Raw genomic sequence first — 22,708 nt, 5'->3', positions numbered from 1 at the left:
TACTTTGATTTGTGTTGTACACCCAAAAACTGTTTCTGTGCAACTAAGCTTTTATGTTAGGTGTACTAGTGCATTTACTCTTGAAGATGACAGTCCAATCCATTGTTGTAAGAAGGATAAATGCTATCTATTGTTTATAAGGATTCAATGCACCAGTGGTTTGTGTACCTCACTGCCCATTGTGTTAGTGTATTGGAAGGAAAAAGTAGTCATACCAATCTGTAAGTTAAGATCAATGGGATAAGAAAGATGGGAATTCATGAAGCAATTCATTAGGGTTATGAACTGCAAAAATTTTACCACACACTGTTAATCACCAAAGTTACATGACCAACCATGTTAGCCACACTCCTTTTTAACACAAACAAATAACACAGACCTCTAACTTCACTCATGTCAGAAACATTGGAGTAACCTGGGAGAAATTGATTGATAAGATTAAAACAAAATTCAATTGGACCCAAGAACAAGAAAGCTACAAAAACAGTAACAAAAAAATCAGCACCTAGGACAGGAACCCTAAAGTAGCCCATAGTCTTGCTTATTAACATTGCTTAACATTTGGTCAGATTTGTTTAACCTTCTCCCTGCTACCTAACTCCATAACCAATACAGATTCAGGTGCCAAAAGGCTACTTCAGGGTGCTAAAGGTTAAAAAGACTTACATTGCACAGCTAACACACAGTCTCCCTCTATGAAACCTAAACCTACCCAGGGTGCAACTGAGTCGTGCAGCCTTCCTCAGCCCATCCAGGCTCATACAGATGGCATCTCTGTCCTTCAGGTTCTGCTCTTTTGCTCCCTCCGTCCCCAGGATGAGGGCGATGTTGCTGATCCCGGCTGAGTTCTTGGCACTGAGAGGGACGGCCATGACATCCACCATGCTGTCCCAGCAGGTCAGGAGGATATTATGGACTAGCTTCTGACCTGGAACACAACAGTCAGGAGAATATTATGGGATAGATTCTAACCTATGACACAACCAGCCAGGAGGATATTATTGACTAGTGCCAAACCTGCAAAACAAATCAAAAGTGTAGTCTTTTTTTACAAGAATCTGCACAATCAAGTTTTAAAGTAGATTATGAAGGAAAAAATTTTCATAAATGTGCAAACGACAATTGAGCAATTTTTGTGGAAAGTGTCTACTGTACCTGCAGCAACTGCCGTTTCATTCCCAGCATCCTTCTGCACAGGAAGCACAAGACTGACAGTGGCATCGTGCATCATCTGTCCCCCGATGTGTCTGTTCCCCATTCCATCAATGTCTGAAATAGGAAAAAAACATAATCTTAGAAACAGAAGGTCAATATTCTTTAACTTTGATTTTTGGGGGGGCATGAGCCATTCAAAAATTGTTTTAACACAATGCATCTTGCTGTGCATGCACAGGCAAAACTATGACCTGGATTTTTACAGAAACATTTCAACTTTCAATGCTAATAAGATACTAGATGCAATGACTTGGCACTACCTGTTAACATGGTTATAAGAGCCTGGTCGGTAAGGAATTATCCCTACCTGTTAACATGGTTATAAGAGCCTGGTTGGTGAGGAATTATCCCTACCTGGTAACATGGTTATAAGAGCCTGGTTACCTGTTAACATGGTTATAAGAGCCTGGTTACCTGTTAACATGGTTATAAGAGCCTGGTTACCTGTTAACATGGTTATAAGAGCCTGGTTACCTGTTAACATGGTTATAAGAGCCGGGTTACCTGTTAACATGGTTATAAGAGCCTGGTTACTCTGCGGTGAGGCAGGCAGGTAGCCTGCTGCCCCCAGGATGTTAACAGTGACGATCATCTTATACAGCTCTCCCAGCCATGTGGAGGACAGGTACACCAGCACTCCGCTGTCATGGACATCCTCGATAAACTGTTTCTGCACAGATGGAAAGGTAACAAGAATTCCGTCATATAATGTTCAATTTTCAGAAAAAAAGGCACCTGCAAGACCATTTCTATTTCAACAGTAAAGTCTGGTCTTGGGACATAAATTTTTACGTCAGATAAGTGTTTCAGAATTGACAGCACATTTGTAGTTTTTAGTACAATCCATCTAATCTGCGTAGCCAGTATATTGCCCTTAGAAGTAGCAGTCCAGTTTCTCAGGCACATGACAGCAGCTTGTTATATTTCACTGAACAAACTGTTAGTGTTACACCTAACTGTTACACATGACGCTGCAATATTGTTTGAATTAAAGCTACTCAATGAGCTACCAGTGGCTATTGGTGGCAACCAGTTCTAGTCTAGAATAGTTTCATCCTACTTCCCTCCCTCCATCTTCCTCCACTTCCTCCATTTATCTGTCCATCTATTCCACAATACCTGTGTCATGGGTAGTCTACAGTCCTGTCCGTTGTAATGTCCCATCCTGACAAGCTTCAGGTTCAGCAGCAGTGCAGAGAACGTGGCCACATACACCCCATCAGCATTCAACACAGGCAGGTTGGCAGAGCCCTGGCCCTGCTTGTGTTTCTCCATCACTCCTAATGACAGGAAAAAAGAAACCAAGTCCTCAAGTTCTTTGACATATGTATGACCTTGTCTGTAGAGGGCCAGAACTGATATGGTCGCCCCAAGCGGAGATGGGTACCAGACAATGTCAAGGAAGATATCTGCAGTCTGAACCTGCAAAAGCCATTACCCCCTTGACAGAGGCATCTGGAGATCAGCTATCAGACCTGAATGACATCCAGCAATGTCCAACTCTCGCAAGACGGGGAACAGCAGATGCTTAACTGAATAGTGAGTGAGTGAGTGTGATAGTTAGTTCAGCTTTTGAAGGACAAAGAACTTTAACAGCAACGTACAGATGTCGTTTTTTGGATTCCGTTTGTCTGTTTGCTTGCTTCTGTGTCCATGATCATTTGAATACAGTAGTGACAGGAAGTTAGGTCAAATGTTCCAGAAAGGTCCCAGAGTAGGTTATCTTACTTCTGGTCTTTAACTTCCTTCCAAATGCATTACTGTCACTTTATGTGAACCTGTGGGTATTTGACAGGATTAGCAAGAAATTGACTATAATGAATACGATAAGAAATTGAAAAAAAAAATGAGTTGTTTGATTTCTTGTATCAATCCGACAGACAAACCTGCACAAAATCGTGAGGCAAAGGTCTGCAAGGCGTCGTCCACTCCCTCTGGCTCTATGAGCGGGAGGACTGAGGGAAGAACTCCAATCAGACAGTCCACAAAGTCACGGGCACCCTGCCTCTCCAGCTCCTTGTTCTGATGGGCAATGCGCTCCATCTCAGCTCTCTGCAGTGCCACCTGGCGTTCCATCTCAAAACTGCAGAGCAAGAAAAGCATACTTAATGCTAGTTCACTTTCATCAGTTGCTTTCAAAAACAGCGTACAAATTATTCTTAATTCAAAATATTGCATTTTGAAACCACCATCCATGACTTGATATTCCCAAAACTCTACCCAAATTTTACGTTAAAAAAAAAAGATATGAGTTACCTGGGCTCCATGGATAAAGGTGAACTAGCATTGTATCAACTTGAACTTCATCAAGAAACATCAAAATACTAGTAATCTTCATCATTTTTGGCAACAAAAGGTGGTTGAGAAGAATATACAATATGTACGTTTATGAAGGTTAGACATCCAGGTAAGCAATATTCAAATACAATTCAATCTCTACAACTGGATAAAAAACGGATATTTACTTCCGGACGTTTCGAGTGACATCCATCACTCTTCTTCAGCAAAAGCAGAATGAACTAGTCAGAACAATTCAATACTTAAGTGTGAAGGTCCACAGTGCAACGACACCTACATTGGAGAAACCAGTCAACCACTGAAGGCAAGGTACAAACAACACTTCAGGGCTACAGCAAGTGGATATCCTTCTGCCATCTACCACCACACTCAGCTACACCAAGGACATTCATTCAGACTGGATACTACAGACATTCTTGACCGCGAACCACGGTGATACGAACGGGGTGTCAAGGAGGCCATCTATGAGCGGATCTACAACCCCACCTTAAACCGGAAGGGAGGACTGCGCATAGAACTTTCCAGTACATGGGACCCCGCCTTGCAACACAAAGGACAATAGTTTTTTCCTATGGTATTGTCTGACCATAGGAACTATCCTAACATGATTTACATTTGTGTAACCTTTTGCATATGATCCTAACGATTTAGTGGTTAAACCAGTTTTTCTAGTTAGCTGTACTGGTATTGAATTGTTCTGACTAGTTCATTCTGCTTTTGCTGAAGAAGAGTGATGGATGTCACTCGAAACGTCCGGAAGTAAATATCCGTTTTTTATCCAGTTGTAGAGATTGAATTGTATTTGAATAATATACAATATGTAGTTCTACTTTATCAATTTCACATGCTATGATGAAGATGAGCCTTCTAGTCTAAAAATCAATATATTCTAATTTTAACAAACCTTGCTGGTGGCTTTTGAATGGAAGTCTTTCTCTCCTCTACTTTCTCTTCATCAGTGGCAGGTGTGCTGTTCGTCCCACCTTCCGCTGTGTCTTGTTGTTGTCCCTCTGCATCCCCCTCTTTCTCTGAAGTGGACTGATCTGCCTTCCCATCATCCTCCCCACTGGCACCATCCCCAGGTTCTCTTCCCTCCTGCTTTTCCTCTCTTTCCTTTTCTCCAACCTCCTGCACATCTTCAGAGCCATCTCCTTCATTTTTCTCTTCTTCTCCAGATCCAGGGACATCTTCAGATTTCTGTTCTTCTATTTTGTCTACATTTTCTTTGCTCGCCTGTGACTCTTCTTCTACCACACTTTTGTCATTTTTAGATTCTTCATCATTTTTTGTGTCAGGTGTCTCAACCATGGATTCTTCTTCACCTTTGACCTTTGTATCTTCCTCTTCACCTTTGAACTTTGACTCCACTCCCACATCCCCATTGACCAATCCCTTGTCTCCCTCGGTGACCCCCCTCCCCTCCTCCTCAGCTTCCTCCATCTGCCTGTTGATGTCCTCTATCTGTGTTTCTGTCAAGGCCTGCCCCTGACTGATCAGCTCCACGGAGCGGAGCAGCCCAGCAATGCAGCTCACACTGGTGTAGCACACGTCAGAGTTGGAGGAGTGAGAAGCTTCAGCAATGCCATCTACCAGCCTGGACAGGAATTACAACAAAAACAACATTTGTAAATAGTTTCATCAGGGTGGTATATAACGGGGGGCCGCCATAAGATGCCCCCTGCCCTAAGATGCCCGGATTTTTTGCTTATCTTATTATGCATAAGTACGCCGTGTTTGTTGCTGACTATAATGATTAGAAAGGTAAATAAACCAAGTCCAAACAAACAGCTTTTTTTTCTATTAAAAATTTTTCTACACATATTCACTTCCCTTTTTTTTTTTAGACAGAATTTTCACAATAAATCAATGTGGTCCCCTAGGTATTGGTGGCTCGTGTCCATAAATAAACAACTAGAAAAAAACAGCCACACAACTGTCATACACATAAGAAATAAAGCTTCATAAAACACTACAAATATTGGTCTTCAAATGTTTGTTGAGTAGAAGACCGGCCATAGAAAAAACAACATAAGCATCACTGTTGACTGTAGGGTGCACTGTTCAACGCGGCTCAAAATCGGAATTTATATTCACGATAACGTCCTCGGTGTTGCCAGTTGTAACGCGGAGGGTGAAGAGTTCATGAACAGTATGAATGCCTTCCTTATTCAATAATGGTCTCTAGATGAATGTGTTGAAAATCCATTGATCAAAACTTGACCACTCTTTTTCAACTAGTGATGGAGCACCGTGAGTTCGAGCGCGTAAAAAAGCGGGCATCTTAGGGCGGCCCCCGTTATGTCACTGAATAAAGACGCTCTTTTTTCACAATTTGCTTTATTTCCACTGATGTTTTGGCGACTGTCTGTAACCTTCCTCGGGGCAATTCTGACTGGTTCACATTGTACTGTTATTTATTTTAACAGTAGCAATACATGTAGGTGTCGCTGCTTATAGATGTGGTCACAAACAGTGATTGTTTTATGGAATGTTTACAATGCAGTACCAACAGTCCTCTATATACACAGTCATTAAACTATCCAAACAAGCATTTACTGTTTACCTTGAAGTTCATTATTATACCAAATTTCTAAGCCAAGACATTTTATGTTACATCATGAAAATTGATTATCTATTACTTACAGTTTGAGTAGGTCTGTGTCTGCCTTCCTCTTCTTGGTTGGGTTTGCCTGGTGTTTAGTGGTGCTTACATCTGAGGTGGAGGGGCCAGCAATGTCTACCACTCTCTCCGGGACTGATAAAACCTGCAATGTAGGACTCAAAGTTTAACCGCTAACATTCGAACTTGCTGAAGGACCAATAGCACACATTAAGTACATTCTGACACCCTTAGAAGGCTTGAGGTTAAAAGATTACAAGCAAAAAAACTCAAACACTTTGAAATTTGAAAGACGGATTTAAGCTCTTGTGCAAGACTGCTAAAATTGTGGCCTAAGCCCAAACGAAAGGAAAGTGGGAATATAAAGAGAAAAAAAATGAAGATGAGTTTGTTTTTGCATTGATATGTTTTAAGATATATCTAAAAGGCAAATAAAAGTGCTTAGAATACAATGCAGTTTTGAGTAACCCTAACAAAATAATAGAATATATGCTCAGAGTAATTTTTACCTCTTTGATAGCCTTGAGTGCTTCTAACCTATGATGAGGAGGTGGGTACAGGAGAATCTTGTGCCACAGGGACTGTAACACTGGACGTAACGACTCCACACTGCCGACCAATCGCAACAGCTCTGCGGCGATCCCATAGATCGTGCGAGCTGCAGGACCAATCACAGAAGGCGCTGCAGCAGATGTGCCTGACAAGAGCAATTTTGATCATTAGCTTTGCCAAAAGGCTATGTTTTTGGCTTTGCTATGGTAGAGTGGCTGTGGATGTATATGTGTTTGTACGTAAACAGCATAACTCTAGAAATGTCTCGGTTCGGAGTTCTTTTAATGATTTGGGGCCGATTTGACTGTCTCTCAGAAAAGCGCTACCGCCTTAATATCATATACTGCTTTAGCGGTTGCCCAAAAATTGAGAGCCAAAACTAGGGTGGTGACCTATGATTTGCAGCTTATTTTCACGGACTACTTCGTCATATGGTCATATCAAATTCCGAATCTGAACCAGAAACTGTGGGTAGATGTTCATGATATTACTTTTTTTATCATTAGGTAGATGGGTAGGTGTAGGGAGAGACTAGGGGTTAGTTAGATAATGGGCTTCCTAGTGGCTTCCTATGACACTACAGCGGAACTTCCAGGTATAATATCTTATATATTCAGTATGGCTTACAGTCTGAATGACTGACTAACAATTTGAAAAGTGACCATTGAAAAAGTGACCAAACTGACCTGACCCCCTGCCGTGATCTGCCACAAATCTGTCGTCCATACTGGTGGCCATGACAGACTTGTCAGTCACTGGACTGCCCAGCAGGAAGATCAGGGAGGGGCATAGCTGCTGCCTACAGGGGGAGGGGGGCAGGAGAGAAACATTCAGCACATGAAACTTATTCATTTTACTTCACAACATATACTATCGAGTTGAAATTTATTCTACTATCATCTATGTACGATTTCATTTGAATCTTGCAAGAATTTAGTGTGTGTTCGCATGACTTTCTGTCAAGAGAAATCTTTAAGACAGTGTTCTCTTAGAATATAACTCCTAATGTGAACTTGAAAATGTATCATGATATTACACTTTACATGTTGAGGATATAAATTTTTTCCATGATTAATGTAATGCTAGTTCACCTTTAACTTCTATCTCTTGTATTTATAAACATGGTTTTTATACTCGATAATATTACATGTATTCACAGACGGTGGTTTCAAACTGCAATAGCTTCCTAGCATTGAAGTTTGAAACCATTTCCCATCAACTCGATATCCCTAAGTACTGTTTTTAAAAACAACATCACCTCGTGGATAAAGGTGAACTAGATGTATGGGCATTTTGTCCACATTTCAAAGGTATATGGCAAACTTTTCTCCAACCCACCAGACCAGGTCGAGAAACTCCTGGTTGTACTGCAGGTGTGGTGAAGAACTGGTGAACATGGAGTGTACACACTCCAGATACAGGGGCAGGAGGGGGCTGGGCTGCTGGCTCGTCACACTGCTGAAAATGCAATCATACAATTATCAAAAATAGTCCTTTCTGATGTGAGTGGTTCAAAACCTACAGTCCTATGGCTGCACCTGGGGAAATTACTGATGTTGTATTGATGTCACCTGAGTAAGTGCCAAATGGCAGCTGCTCCAGACCTTTGAAATTTAGCCCCACATGTTGTAAACTCTTCACAATTCAGCCCCTGGCTGCAAATAAGGAGCAATTGACCCACCCAATAACAACAAGAAAGTTAATGTCATTTGACAAAGTGCAACTGTAAATCTTATATCTTTATTTAACGAAGATTAAAAGGAAATATGAAAGAAAGATAACTTTCTGAGTAATTTTACAATGCCACAACTTGTGTACGTGTATTTAACATTCATATCTTTTTATTCTAAAAAAACAAACAAAAATACAGAGGACCAAACAGTTTCTGAGTAACTTACCTACAACACCCTGATATTTTCTCGCAGAAGTACTTCAGTATCTTCATCACATCCCCCAGGAGAGACTCCACCTTTCCTCTGGTATCTACATGATAAAATCAATGCAAGATGTAATAAACACTACCAAACAGGCAAATGTTCATTTTCATATAAGCTCTTCTGATTCCTGCAATTATTACATGTACTGCTATAACAGTTGCTCTGCTTTGTACTAGCATCACATTGTAATTTTATGGTCACAACTAAACATAGCACTCCATATGGACAGCATTAGAAACAAATGAACTACAAAACAAAAACCATGTGAGATAAAGACGGATAATTCCTACCTTTGGAGCTGAATTCAGCGATGGCATCATTGGCATCATCAGTCTAAAGGGCATGAAAACAGATAAAATTTGTAGACTTAGGTAACAATGATGAATACTGCAATAAACCTACAGCATAACTCTGCTCCTTACTTTGGGATTGCTGCAATGTAATAGCTCAAAGATAGCAATTTCAGCATGGTTATCTTGCTCTCATATGACATTGAATTGAACAAACAACATTTAGTCTGAAATGAAACCCCACTGTATCTTCAAATGTTTCTTTCAATGCCTTTTAAGGCTTTCTGGAAAAGCCATACTATCTTTCCCTGAAACAGTACAATAGATTGGAGCTACAAAAGATTTCCTGGTACATGTATCTGTCCTTGGTACTGATTTTTTTCTAACCACAGAGCATACACCATTGATAGTATAAATAGAAACAGATGCTGTCCTTGGTGCTGAAGTCACCTCAAGTACACATTGTAATTTCACAAAAGAAAATCATTCTCCACTTTAATGTTCAAACCATTTGGCTTAGAAAACTTGAAACCTAAATTTGTGAATTTCTTATAAATTGTTCAAAATTTACTTGCTCATTGTTAAACTTGAAAACATATCAAGGGCAAACAATACGAACACTAAAAATAACTTGAACAACACCTCAGCATGCAGCATGCAGTAACCAAACCTTTTCTCTACCCTCTTCCAGACGTCTCAAATCTTACCAAACTCTGCATCTGTGCCTCCCGCAGCTGCTCGGCCACCTGACACAGTATCTGGCTGACTGTAGCTGTTACAGCTGTCTTTATGCTAGCTTCTTTGGACTTGAAAGTTTCTACTGAAATCTAGAGACAGATGCTAGTTTATACAACAATTTGAAAGTAGAATTTGCTTCTTGTAGTTTCAATAGTAACTGACAGACACCAATTCTGTTGTTTAAGATGTCTCCAGTAATTGTTGATTTTTACCTTTGTCAAGAAGTTTGTGGCAGCATTTGTCTGTGGCTGAATAACATCAATCAAGAAGCTATGGATGGATGGATTAAAAAATGGTGTGTCATTCACCTATCAAAGAAAAGATTAGATTTTGTGCCCCTTTGTGGGATTCCTTGGTACTGCAGCAGAACTTCGTTTTTTTGTATATCTTGTTAGGGATGCAGATCAAGGAAATAACTTTCTGAATGTCCAACTAAAAACAAAGTTTTTTGAAAAAAAAAAAGAATTTTGACAACACAAACAAAATTGTTTTGGAACATCTCATTTTCTTAAGGATTGTCTTCAAAATATGATGCCAGCTACCACTAGTCGTAGCATTGTGTATTTTGCTGTCCTATATTTCCGTCAATCATTCAAGAGACTGCTTTAGAACAGATTTGGTGCCTGTCAGTTGGTTGGTGTGTGCATACCTTGGAGAAAGCAATCTTGTAAATAGACTTGTGACTGTCGGTCAGTACGCGGTGGCAGAGGAAACTGAGCGTTTGAATGACCACGGACTTGGCCATGGTACTCAACTGTCTGTTCCCACCCAGATGGGCCACAAAGCAATGCTGTAGGGTTAGTGGGGAGGGGGGCGGCGGGAGGCGGCAAAGAAAGAAAGAAAAGAAACCAAAAATGAAACCCAAAAAGGATAGCCCTTCAGTTATTGAACAAAATCAACCAAATAGAATGAATTGTGAGTAACACCAAATAAATACAGTTAGACAAAATATGGTTAGAAAGTTAGAATAACAGCAAATTAGTAAGATTAGTAAGAAACAAAATAACATGAAGGAAAGATTATCATACCACAATGAATATGTAAAAAAGAGCAGAAGGCTTTATTCTGTTTTAGTTTGCGGACACTGTTTTGTGCAGCAAAAGTGTGTAAGCCTGTAAGGCCAAGTGCAATGTCAGATTTCTTGTTGTGGTATTAGTTTTGTGATTGCTAACTTACCAACTGCAAAATGCCAGACTGTTCATGTAATTGTGTTAATCAAAGGTACACATTGCTGATATAAGTGTACAACATACAAAATGTATGTTAGTGTTTATTGAAAACACTTCACAAACTGAACAAAACACATTTTATAACATATTGACCAAAATATCACTTATGAATTCAATTAAGATATTCTAATGTAAAGCACTGAACCCTCTTACACTTAGTGTCAAAAACAAGAAGATTCTTTTCAAAATGTCTAACAAAGAACAGACAGTAAAGATTTTCATTAAAAAGTATAGAAAGTAAAAACATAGCCTTCATACAAATAACATGCCGGGAAACCTTATTCTTACGTTTCCATTGTTATTCGCTTTCTAGTCAAAAATAAACTATCAAAACACCTGTTAACCTCTTGCTAGAATATGATATATATATACTAGCACCTACCTCAGCTATAATGAGAATAGTCTCGGCACTGTTACAGCAGTTGGGGGAACATGTCATACTCAGGAACAACTGTAATGTAGCAAGGAAAGACGAAGTTACTTAGCAACACACCAGAAAAGCAATCGAAGAGTACAAACCTCTTCCATGGATAAGAACCCTAAAAACATTTAAAATTTGCACTCAGATCCAAGTCTATCCTAAGAGTTCTTTTGGAAACAATTGATAACAAATGACAAACTTTGTGTAAACCTAGACAAAGAAAATCACTACCTTCATAATCTCCATCTGTACATCATCGCTACAGTTGGGTGCAACTTTGAGTGTTTCCAGAATCTGGTACGGCATCTGTTGTTCTCTGGTCTCCTCACCCAGTGAGAGGAACCGATCGTCAACCAGCATTTTCTGAGTGGTGAATGATAGAGTGTAAATTGGGACCCTTCGTAAGGTTTAAAGGATGATAGACAAAAATGACAATGGGCTAGGAGTATGTTTATGGTGTGAATAGATTAGTAATCACAAAACTGTACAAAAAGTATCAAAATGAAATCTGGAATGGACGAGAAAGATGAACAGAATAAGAGATAAGAAGACAGAACGAATGTACAGAACAACCTAATGAGAACATTGGTTCTTTGTATCTTCCAAAAGCAAACATGACAAGAGCATTTTACCTGTATACCTCCAACTGCCTGTTGTCCCAGCTTACTGCTCTTGGTCTCCATAGCCAGTCGCAAGGCCTCAAGGACCTTTTCTCTAAAAAAGAAATGAACTCATGATCATTATGCTCTTTTAAAGATTTTTTCCGAGTCCAACAGTTCCAGTATTTAAGATATTTACCATTCTGATAGTAATAAAAGTATGGTGACCATTATACACACTGTGGCTCTCACAACAAAATAGAAATGCACAATCTCTCACCTGAGTTGGAATGGTTCATGTGCTTTGGTTTGTTCCTCATTTTCAAGTATACCTGTTGGGAAAGAGAAAAATGTCTTTAATGGCTTCTTTTAAACAAAAACAATGATTTGATGCAACAGTTTCCTATTTTAAGTTTCATATTAATATTGTATGGTATCATATTAGATACACATTCATCTAAATTGAAAATTAAGATAATAATTATTATCATTGTGATTAGATATTTTTAGTTTATTGCTTTTTTAATGTGTCTACTTCTTTTGTAACATATGAACTGTTAATATTTCAACAGGCCCTGCAAAAAAAGTCCACACCTACATTGCATGTGTGCACTTTCCCATATCTCTTACATTGTTTACCCAACACCTTCTACAAACAAAGGTGCATACAAAACCCGGGTGTGTACAGAAAACCCATGACGTGTACTACGTGACTCTTCGACCATATAACCTGTACTTTAGACCTTTCAACCGAGCTTTTTCCTTAAATCAAACATATCTATTACCAATACCATTGAAAACAAGAACATTTGGGAGGCACTTTTTAGTTACCAAGGAGCTATTGGCAAACATAGTGTTTTAATGTGTAGGTAACTCTGCTACGTGGTACTGGAGTCTAGTCAAGCATCCGGCAAGGTTGAGTGTTTGTCTATTTACTTACTCGGGATTGTAAGGTCACCTGACATAGGGGAGAGGTCTTTTATGTGCAACTTTCACTAAAATAATATAAACGCCAACCCAAACTGCTATTATGATGCAAAATAGTTAAGTTTATAAGCATAATGGTTTCACAAATTTACTGGCCCAATCGTGCAAGTACAATTGGTCAATTCCACTTGCCCAAACTAACGTTTCATCACTGACTCAAAATTCAAATACATATTTCTATGCATTTTTACCTGCCACAAGGACATACATGTATATACTTTTTTCCGCTTTCCCATAAAAAAAAATTTTCAAGTATGTTACAAATTATGCTTTGACTGCACAACCTAGCTAGCGGGCCACTTACAGAGATCTTTCAGGCTAGTATACTCTCTATCTGGTCTTTATTAAATCTATTAATAGTAGTGTGTATCATCAAATCATAAGCAAACATCTGTGTCTAGAAGGAAAATCAATAACACGGGATCATTGATCTTCTGACATTTGCAGGGCATTTACTGGAGATGAATTGATATGTAGTTAATACACTGATATGGACCATACACTTAGTCCCATTTAATCAAACTGGATGTTGCATGACTATGGTAATGTTGGCTGGACAGTGTACAAAATAATATAAGAGAAATAGTTTCGTGTCTGCGCTTAAGCTTTTGTGACATTTCACATTACAAAGATGGCAACAACAAAATCTGTAGTTGTACTGACTAGATAATAAAAAAATCTGATATGATGTTGGTGGTGAGAGCCTCTCACTGAGAGGCATAGTTTTTTTTCTGGAAAAATGATTTTAAGCTTCATTTCCAGCATTTTGTATATTTTTATGATTGTTAGTGCTTTTCTCTTGGCCTTCCCCTCCCAATTATCAGGAATTAGCTCTCAGGGATGACAGTTAGAAAAGGGAAAACAACTGCTAAAATATAAGGTTATACCTAGCAGGCATTCTCCACAGTCATTCTCCCCAAATTGATCTTAAATGAATTTTGAGAAAACTCAAATTGTCATTTCTGAATACTAGTACTTCCTTAAAACCTGGAAGTCTCCTGATTATGTTGTTTATTGCACCCTTTAATCAACTTTATTCATTGGGGTTAAACAACTATGACACTAATTTGCATTTAAAATTATGTATTGCTGTCCTCACTATATCCCCCAGGACAATCAGGGTGCCATGTTGAATAACCCAACCAGGAAAATTGCAGCATTGGTATCTACAGAAATTGTCTGGGACATTTCTGTCTTACTTACTCCCAAGAAGAATTTCTTTTGATGCTGAACTAATAGAAGAAATTGGCCAAAATGGTAGGATTTTTTTACTAGCAAACTGGTCTGGCTGCCTTGGTTAATGTGGCGTTTGACTCCTTGAGAGGCATGTTAACATACGTCCCATTGTAAGTCCCTGGCTAGCCAAAACATGCTCCACAGTTAAACACAATAACAGCTGCCTAAACACTTTTAACTGTAAAAACATGTATAGGATGACAGTTTATAGTCATAAGTAATAAATGGGTCATATTACAGCTTTTATATTTCAAACTTTATGCCTTTAACTTCAACTCGGAAAACAGTACCCTTTAGATTAACATCAGGCGAAATTAAACAAACAGTAACAAGAAAAAAGCTGAAAAACAAAACAAAACACTAAACATGCACACCTTTTAGTTTATTAACTACACTCTTTTGACTCTCTACTGTCAATGATGACTCAATGATCAATCAATGAAAAGCACAATACTTCCCTATTTGGTTTTATATTAAAGCTTACATAATACTTTTTACACATCATTGCACCGTTTTAAAAGGAGTTCTTAATACTTCTATTGTTGTTTTGAATATGTTAGCTACACCTGTACGTTAAACACCTGTTAAGTGGAAACAAACCTACCTAACAAGTTTTAAGGGGGAGGGGGGCGGAACCCGATTAGTGTAAACCCCGTAAACAACACAAGATTGTACCCACCACTGGCTGCCACGCAAGCATCTCTCACCGCCTTGTGTTTGGCACTTGAGGCGTCTCGTGAGATCTGCGTTAAGACGTCTTCCATTGTGCTTCAGATCTACAAGACACACACTACCATATGGCACCAACGACGGAGTAATGTTGACAAATTTGCCAGTCGTTTTCAGTACACAGTACTAGTCTTGCTGTCGAATCTCTTCATTTTCCAGCCCCTACCTAAAGCGATCGTGACAGTTAAAAGTTAACCGCCTTTCTTGTTCGATGACCCGAATATCCTTTAAGAATTTTCCTGAGCTGAATGGCTGAAAAAAGGACAGGAACTCGAGACTTCAAGCGGCTCCTCCCCCGCTAAAATTTCACTCCAGTAGACTGCACACGCGTCGTGACCTATGACCTAAACTTTCACTTTTTTTCCAAGATGGCAGCCGCTCAGCAACTTGGAGGACGGAGGGTGTGGGTTCGGCACCAAATTGAGCTGTTACAGCGAATTAGCCGACAGAGAGAAGAGGACAAATACACGGACTTCACGCTGAAGTCCAAGGGAAAGGAATTCCGCGTCCACCGCAATGTGCTGGCCGCTTGTAGCCCGTACTTCGACACACTCTTTCAGGTAAATTTTGGCGCGGTTCCGGTGTGGTGTGGTAGTCACTAGTCAGCTTCGCAGCTGTTATTTTTTTGGATGACTGGAGCGATAAATTTGCGGTTGAGGCTTGATTGCTAAACTAGTTGATCCAGTTGTGATCATAAACCTAGCTCTTTCTAGGTCCAGTGAACTAGCAAAACGCTCCTCAGCCAAAAGAACAAAGTTACAAAGAACAAAGAAGAGATAACGTTATTTGCTACCTGGATTTTTAAGAAACGACAGTCTCCTTTATAACTGCAGATTACAAACATTTTGATCCTACAGTACAATATTATTGTTTTCCCATTGGCATAGCTTTGCCAAACATGCAGGGTACTTGAAAGTGTTAGGTTCTTCCTTTCAAACATCTGCTTGGAGATTAATGATTTGTGTCCTGCATTAGCTGATTAACGGACATGCCCCCACCGATCTCAGTTAAAATGTAAAAATGCAAGACAAAGATGCAATTATATGACAGACTCTCATTGGTCAAACTTCTAATTGCCATTCTCTCTGTCTCATTGGCTGAACTTTTAATTGTGATGGGCAGTCAGGGTTGGTCTATTGCTAGTCTAACTAGTATTCAAACTAATGTGATGGCAATGCTATTTTTATTACCCTTTCCTCCAACCAGACAAACATGATGGAACAGCAGAGTGGGATGGCGACCTTGAACTTCACCTCTGCAGAGGTCATGGAGGAGCTGCTGGCGTACATGTACTCCGGTTCGCTGCGGATACAGGAGGACATGGTGGAGGAACTACTGAAGACAGCAGACCACCTGCTGATGGCGGAGGTCAAAGAGCTGTGCATCCAGTACCTCCTAGTCAGTAATGAATCTCCCCTGCATGATAGTTTGCAGTATCCTGTCTGTAGCTGTTACTGGATTTTTTCCTGTAGTGTGACATACAGTTTGTAACTCAGCTGATGTGGGTTATACTATATTGTTAAGATGGAAAGACTGGCATTCACAGTAATTTTGACCTCCTTGAAGGAGGTATTGTTTTCAGTGGCGTGATGTATGTTTATGTGTGGGCAAGTGGTTGACGTAGTTGATGTGCTTGTATTGTGATGATATCTGGTTTTTCTGTATCTATATAGCCGGTATAACCACCCTTCGGCGTAACACACCAGTTTGATTGTAGGTGTAGCACCTAGCTGCTTTCATTTCATTTGAGCACCAGTAGAATTTTTACCGGTATCTTCTATATGGTCTTGTTCCTATTGTTTTTGTTCACAAATTTCCTCTCCCACAGGAACAGCTGGATGTGTCCAACTGCCTGGCCATGAAGGCGTTGGCTCAGGTGTACAAGGCCGATCATCTCCTCAAAGCTGCCAACGAGACCATCCGCAAGAACGTCCACGCTGTCATCAAACGGGAGGAAACTCTGGACATCCCCCTCCAGAGCGTACAAGAGCTCTTAGCGGACGATCTTTTGCAAGTAGCAAAGGAGGAGGAACTGTTTGGCTACCTTGTGTCATGGACCAAGCGCGATTTGCCAGAGAGAAAGGACCATTTCCCATCTCTATTTTCAAACATTCGACTCACCGACATTCCAAAAAGATACTTGGAAGAATATGTGAAGACAGAGCAGTTAGTAACGGAGAGTGAGGAGTGCCAGAAATACATTGCCAAGCAGACGTCTACATCTGAGGAAGAATCGTCTGGACAATTGAACGCAAGGTCTGGAAAGATGGAGGAGGTTGTCATGGTAACAGGCGGGGTGAGCAGGTCGCCAGGCAATGAGGAGGGGACCACGGAGATGCTGTGTTATCTACCCAGGAAGGACACATGGTGCCAGCTTTGTCCTCTTAACTACGCGGTCACGTTTAACGCAATAGCGGCGCTGAATGGAAAGGTTTATGTGGCGGGAGGACGGTTGTGGCCTGAGAATCGCGTGACTTCCTTTGTTTCATGCTACTCCGTCGTGGAGAACTCCTGGACGAGGGTACGCAACATGAGTGCCAAGAGAGCAAACTTCGCTCTGGTGCCTTGCAATGGCTGCTTGTACGCCATCGGTGGGAAGAGCGAGAGGATATTCCTGGGCGGCTCCATTGGCGAGGTTCCCGTGACAACGGTAGAGCGGTACTACGAAGCCAATCACACCTGGTCTTACATCCCATCCATGACCAAAGTCTGCAGTGATGTTGAGGCAGTCGCGACAAGCGACCACATCTACCTAACCTTCGGAAAGGACCAAAACGGTACAAACATTGCTGGCAATGGCCATCTACCCTACTACAATGTGAAAACAAATGTCTGGAGCAAAGTGTCTGCAACTTGCCCAATTTCGATGAGCAGGGGGGCAGACGACGAGAATCAGATCATGGTATCCTTTCTCAGGGACAACAAGATTCACTTTCTCGGCCTCGTAGACGGCGACTCAACCACTGACGGATTCTACCAGTACTACGACATCGCCGCTGACCAGTGGACTGCAGTGACCATTGACTGGCCAGTATTTAGTCCTGGTGTTATTTTGCCTCAGAACATTTCACTCTACACACCCGTCCACAACGGAAACATCTTTATATGCTGCACTCTGGACAATGACAACATAGGTGTAAACAGTGAGAAGACGTACTACCGTGGACACATGTTGACTCTGAAGGATAAGTTCCTAGATCTCGAGCGTACATATACAACAACGGGTGTGTCTTCAGTCAGACCAGCTCCAACGTCCTCAGGATGTCATCTCGACATTCCACAGAAGCACCTAAGAGCCTTTGCAAAAGACGTGACAATGTCAATGCCATTGTTGTAATTGGTTTTGGTAATAGTGCGATAATGTAAGTTAAGTCTGGACCACTGCAATGTTTTTCTCCAGTCTTCAGGGAGCACCAAGGTTTCACCAAATACATGTATTACAAATGTGTGATTTTTTAAATATTTTGACAAGCTGTATAATGTGGTAAAACACTATAAAGCTGATTTAAGGAACAATATGTACATGTAAGGATATGTAAGTAATGCAGAATATGTTTTCTAGGCCATCCAAAGCTTAACAATTTTTGCTGTCACATGAGATAGATATTCGAGTAAAGAACTTTGCACCTTGAAAATGGTTGTGTGTAATTACTTACCCATGATCTACAGGACAAGTGAGTTCTTATGGTTTATAGCACACCTTTAAAATGTATACACAAGATAAACTAGAACACAACCAGACATCCTTATGTTGTAAAACCATATAATGTATTCTGAATAAGGCACAGTGACTTGTCCAATCCACGGGAAGTGCAGACTTTAACGCACAGTATATACAGAAGGTAAACCATTCTTAAAGCTCTATATTAACACCATTCACGAACTTTCACATGTACAAAATTGAGAATTCTCCCTGTTAAATGAACAACAACCCCTATCTGCATAGTCATCATTCTCATACTCTACTTTACAGGCTATTTTGTGTTTATACCCTTAACTTTCTTGGATTTGTATCTACATGTATTTTTACCACATATTCTAAGCTTCTTGTACAATCTTGTATGCATGTACACATGTATTGCTACATCTGAAATTCAAAGTGAACATTTACAAACTGCATTACATTAAAACATTTTTTCTTCACTCAAGATTTGTTTGGCAATGTGGTGCAATCCTGTTTAGTATTCCTTATCCCTTCCAATGAGAAACATGAACTCCTTCCCATTGAAAAAAATTCTGTAGAATTCCTTAATTAGGGATTTTGAGAAACTATGACTGATGGTTTTTGATAACTATAATCAAGTACACAGCAGCAAGTTGGATAATTTTGGCAATTGTTCATGGGTATTTCACTGCTATTGTAAGAATATTCACCTACTCTATGTACAAAGTATACAGGATTTAGGCACTTACATGTTTTATACTTTCAACAGAAAATGGTATCACCATATAAGTATTCCTAATAATCATACATAGCAGCTTGAAATATGACACTTCATCAATTAGTTCACTTTGTGGCTTTCTTACGGACGGAAAGATATTTCAGTTTTAAGTTGAAACCTGGATGGAACAAAACATTATTCACTGTTGCATAGTAGTTTTATCCTATGTTGAAATTCCTTGACCAGAATGTACTATAGTTTTATAGTGTTGATAGGGTTGATCACGACTACTTAAGCAGAATGGACGTCCCTTTGATCGGTGAGGAGACTCCAGTGGTGACCAGTTGCATGTTCTCCTTCAGGAAGTTACGTTTGGGCCCGTAGAGTGTAGGTTTGGGGTGGGGGCCAGCGATGGGGCTGGAGGAGCGCCCCACGGGTGGTTTGTAGACCTGGGGCATCCCGCGGATGTTGTAGGTCCACTGCATGTCATGGGTCTGGGGATGGGAGAAGGAAAATGTTGGTAAAAGGCATTAATTTTGAAAGACAATGGAAATTAATAATTACAACAAACTTTAAAAGCTAGACATTCCTACATCACTATACAGTATACAGTCAAAACAGCACAAGAAGACCACTTAGAGGGCCGATAAAATCTGGTCTATGTGATCACTATAGACAGAATTCTTAATGCTTGTGTCAATGGGAAATATCACCAAATGGGACCACCAAAAAGTGGTCACATTTTCCAAGGGGTCCTTATACAGAGCTAATCACTTGTACAGGTTTGTATATGCAGTAACTACTTGCAATGTAGGGTTTCTTAGATATTTCGTTTGGAAGCTAGAAAACTTCACTGAAATATCTTTGAAGTGGGAGGGGGGCATCATCAGGAATACTCAGCATCAGAAGGTTAAAGTCTGTCATACTGAGGAAGACTAAAGCAGCCCATAATTTGTTGAATACATGTAGATACAATTTGCTGTTTAGAAGTTAACTTAGTTCCTGAGTAGTTACCTGTATGACCAGTTTGGCATTGTATTGCTTGCCGTAGATTCGTGGTGTAAAGGAGATGCCGATCTGGGTGCCGTTTGTTCCCAACGGCAGTAGCTCCCCGGTCTGGGGAGTCACATGGAACTCAGGATCACTCCCCGCAACAAAGTATGCATGGAAGGCAACAGGATGACTGGAAAGAAAAACAAAATGAAGAACTTTGCATTAGAAATAGAAGCACTTTGTATACATGTAAGGTAATAGTTAAATAAAACACTGTTGATGACAATCTTGATTTTAACTTGTACTTTTTTTAGTATCTTTCAAAAGTGTACATACCTCTGTTGGCTGGTCAGCCTGAAGGCGACAGCAGACTCCTTATTCAGACCCACAGATTCGATGGTGATGATGTCATCAGGGGTTGGCTCAGTGGCACACAGCCTGATGGGAAATCTCCACACCCCTCCTGTAGCAGACCTCACCAGCAACTCCACATTATGTCTGAGTAACAGAAAAATACAATTCACTGAATGAAGGAATGGATGGATTAAATGAATGAATGAAGTAATCTTAGACTGGATTAAAAGCAGTTCTCAGGTCTTTTTTGAAAATTAATTCCAGGATAGTGTTTATTTGTCTACTGTTCAGTACCATGGACAGGACCCTGTTGGCTACAGCTAAAGCAATGAAAGTGGTACGTATCATTTTGTACAATACTGATCATTTTGCACAAAATGGGCTTGACCTCTGGTTGAGATTGTCGTGTCCGACATGGGTAATTCAAAAGTCAGAGCCAAGATTGAAAAATGAATAGAAAAGTTGACAAAGTAAAGGACACTTATAAATGATAGACAAAGGAATGATGGGACAAATAAATGAAAGAAAAAAGGAAGAAATGAGAGTATTTTCTGTCCTACCTGAGAGGCTTTGCAGGAGCAAAGATGAGGTTAAAGACGAGCACCACGACCCCGCTGACCCTGTCTCGCTGTTTCCTGACCAGACTCAGGCCCAGGGAGTGTTCCAGCAGGCTCTGCGCATCCTCCGAGTCATACTCTATCTCATACGAGAACTCTTCTGCCACAGTGTTGCCTAGGGGAAACAGATACAACTTGTTTAGTTTGTGCACAGTACAGCGAATAAGTTTATTTTTGCTAGGTTTCAATTTTGCAGCAGGAGTGGAAATGGTTCTTTTTTTTTTTTTTATCTATGTAGTCATACTCCGATCTTCAGCATTAGCAGCTGTCCTTAAGGGCGCTGACGTAGGTCGCTGAAGTGGTTGTTGATACTTGTCCCTAAGTGTCACTATGTGCTGAGGCAGTAAGTTCCAGAGTTTTGTTGTGGCCGGGAGGAAGGTACGGCGGTGCGATGTGGTAGCTGATTTCACAGGCTCCAAGGCGTTGCAGTGTTGAGATGTAGACAGGCGGGTTTCACGTCGATGTGTATAGGGTTCAGGAAGTAGACTGTTGAGTGGTGCAGGTGCGTCGTGGTTGTACATGCGGTGCAGGAGGGTGAGAGCCCCTACGTTTCTGCGTTGTTCCAGGGGCTGAATCTGATATTTGTACAGGTCAGTTTCGGGGAGGTCTATGATCTTGGTGGCCCTTCTTTGGATGGCGTTGAGAAGGTCGAGTGAGGTGGAGCAAGCTCCCATCCAGACGGTTGAGGCATATTCCATGCTGGATCGCACCATACTCTTGTATATGATGGCTCTCTGTTGAGGGTTGAGGTAGGGGGCGGCTCTTCGCAGTAGACCCAGGCGTTTTCCTGCGTCCGCGGCCATCTTCTTTATGTGGTGATTCCATGTCAGGTCTTTTCGGATTGTTGCGCCTAAGAGATCAACTTCATCTACCTCTGCGAGTGTAGTGTCCATGAAGCTGAGTTCTGGGTGGTTGCCTACTGCGTCCTTCAAGTTGCTAATTGTCATGCACTTACACTTTGTGGCTCCGAATATGACGTTCCAGCTGTTTGCCCAATTTTGTATTTCTTCCAGGTCTGAGTTCAGTGACTGGGCTGCCCTAGCTCTTTCACGTCTTTCTTTTATAATGCTCATGATTGATGAGTCATCGGCATACAGCATCGATGTGTTTTCCAGCTTTTCTGTCAAATCATTGATATAAATGATGAAGAGCAAGGGGCCAAGGATTGAGCCTTGGGGGACTCCCGCGTTAATGACCCTGGCGGTGGATGTTTTTCCGCTGATAATGGCTTTCAGTTCTCTGTCTGCAAGGTAGTTCTCAATCCAGTTTAGCACGTTCCCGTCGACCCCGATGGCTTTCAGCTTGGCAATCAACCCCTTGTGCCATACGCGGTCGAACGCTCTGCTTATGTCCAGGCATATCAGTCTGCTTTCCTGTCTTTTGTCCTTGGCGTCATGCAGGTGTTGAATGACGTACGTCAGTGCATCTGCTGTGGAGTGCCCAGCCCTGAATCCGAACTGCTTGTCACTTATGAGATGGTTCTCGGAGATGTGTTTCCACAGGGCTTTGTT

General features: G+C 40.8%; 3 protein-coding genes across 13 annotated transcripts in view; 1 reads left to right on the top strand and 2 right to left on the bottom strand.

The window, feature by feature from the left end:
- LOC118423385 (brefeldin A-inhibited guanine nucleotide-exchange protein 3-like) overlaps positions 1 to 14,969 on the bottom strand; it is a 32,514-nt gene extending 17,545 nt beyond the window's left edge. The window contains exons 1-19 of one of the 5 annotated variants that reach the window (XM_035831509.1): positions 14,802 to 14,969; positions 12,180 to 12,231; positions 11,933 to 12,014; positions 11,532 to 11,663; positions 11,262 to 11,330; positions 10,300 to 10,440; positions 8,913 to 8,955; positions 8,584 to 8,668; positions 8,024 to 8,143; positions 7,372 to 7,484; positions 6,643 to 6,830; positions 6,157 to 6,278; positions 4,418 to 5,107; positions 3,102 to 3,298; positions 2,335 to 2,495; positions 1,720 to 1,885; positions 1,156 to 1,269; positions 713 to 928; positions 380 to 415 (exon numbers count right to left, since the gene is read on the bottom strand). In XM_035831509.1, coding sequence (XP_035687402.1) covers positions 380 to 415; positions 713 to 928; positions 1,156 to 1,269; positions 1,720 to 1,885; positions 2,335 to 2,495; positions 3,102 to 3,298; positions 4,418 to 5,107; positions 6,157 to 6,278; positions 6,643 to 6,830; positions 7,372 to 7,484; positions 8,024 to 8,143; positions 8,584 to 8,668; positions 8,913 to 8,955; positions 10,300 to 10,440; positions 11,262 to 11,330; positions 11,532 to 11,663; positions 11,933 to 12,014; positions 12,180 to 12,231; positions 14,802 to 14,886 — 2,812 coding nt within the window. In that variant the 5' untranslated portion in view covers positions 14,887 to 14,969. Of the gene's footprint in view, positions 1 to 379; positions 416 to 712; positions 929 to 1,155; positions 1,270 to 1,719; positions 1,886 to 2,334; positions 2,496 to 3,101; positions 3,299 to 4,417; positions 5,108 to 6,156; positions 6,279 to 6,642; positions 6,831 to 7,371; positions 7,485 to 8,023; positions 8,144 to 8,583; positions 8,669 to 8,912; positions 8,956 to 9,619; positions 9,740 to 10,299; positions 10,441 to 11,261; positions 11,331 to 11,531; positions 11,664 to 11,932; positions 12,015 to 12,179; positions 12,232 to 14,801 lie in introns of all 5 variants that reach the window. The other 4 variants (XM_035831510.1, XM_035831511.1, XM_035831512.1 and 1 more) reach the window with 4 other exon arrangements.
- A 224-nt stretch (positions 14,970 to 15,193) lies between these two features.
- On the top strand, positions 15,194 to 18,477 carry LOC118423387 (kelch-like protein 11). The gene is made up of 3 exons (XM_035831514.1): positions 15,194 to 15,411; positions 16,058 to 16,249; positions 16,680 to 18,477. The coding sequence occupies exons 1-3, from the start codon at positions 15,220 to 15,222 to the stop codon at positions 18,186 to 18,188; spliced, it is 1,893 nt and encodes a 630-aa protein (XP_035687407.1). The 5' UTR covers positions 15,194 to 15,219; the 3' UTR covers positions 18,189 to 18,477.
- A 123-nt stretch (positions 18,478 to 18,600) lies between these two features.
- The window catches only part of LOC118423384 (cilia- and flagella-associated protein 47-like), a 43,103-nt gene continuing 38,995 nt past the window's right edge, over positions 18,601 to 22,708 (bottom strand). For all 7 annotated transcript variants that reach the window (XM_035831501.1, XM_035831503.1, XM_035831505.1 and 4 more), the window contains 4 exons: positions 21,141 to 21,312; positions 20,563 to 20,724; positions 20,248 to 20,416; positions 18,601 to 19,727 (listed from right to left, as the gene is read on the bottom strand). In XM_035831501.1, coding sequence (XP_035687394.1) covers positions 19,521 to 19,727; positions 20,248 to 20,416; positions 20,563 to 20,724; positions 21,141 to 21,312 — 710 coding nt within the window. In that variant the 3' untranslated portion in view covers positions 18,601 to 19,520. The remainder of the gene's footprint in view (positions 19,728 to 20,247; positions 20,417 to 20,562; positions 20,725 to 21,140; positions 21,313 to 22,708) is intronic.

This window comes from Branchiostoma floridae, chromosome 9 (assembly GCF_000003815.2).
Source record: "Branchiostoma floridae strain S238N-H82 chromosome 9, Bfl_VNyyK, whole genome shotgun sequence".
NCBI classification, from domain to species: domain Eukaryota; kingdom Metazoa; phylum Chordata; class Leptocardii; order Amphioxiformes; family Branchiostomatidae; genus Branchiostoma; species Branchiostoma floridae.
The sequence above is the reverse complement of the archived record's forward strand: the minus strand, read 5'-3'. Positions and strand labels throughout refer to the sequence as shown.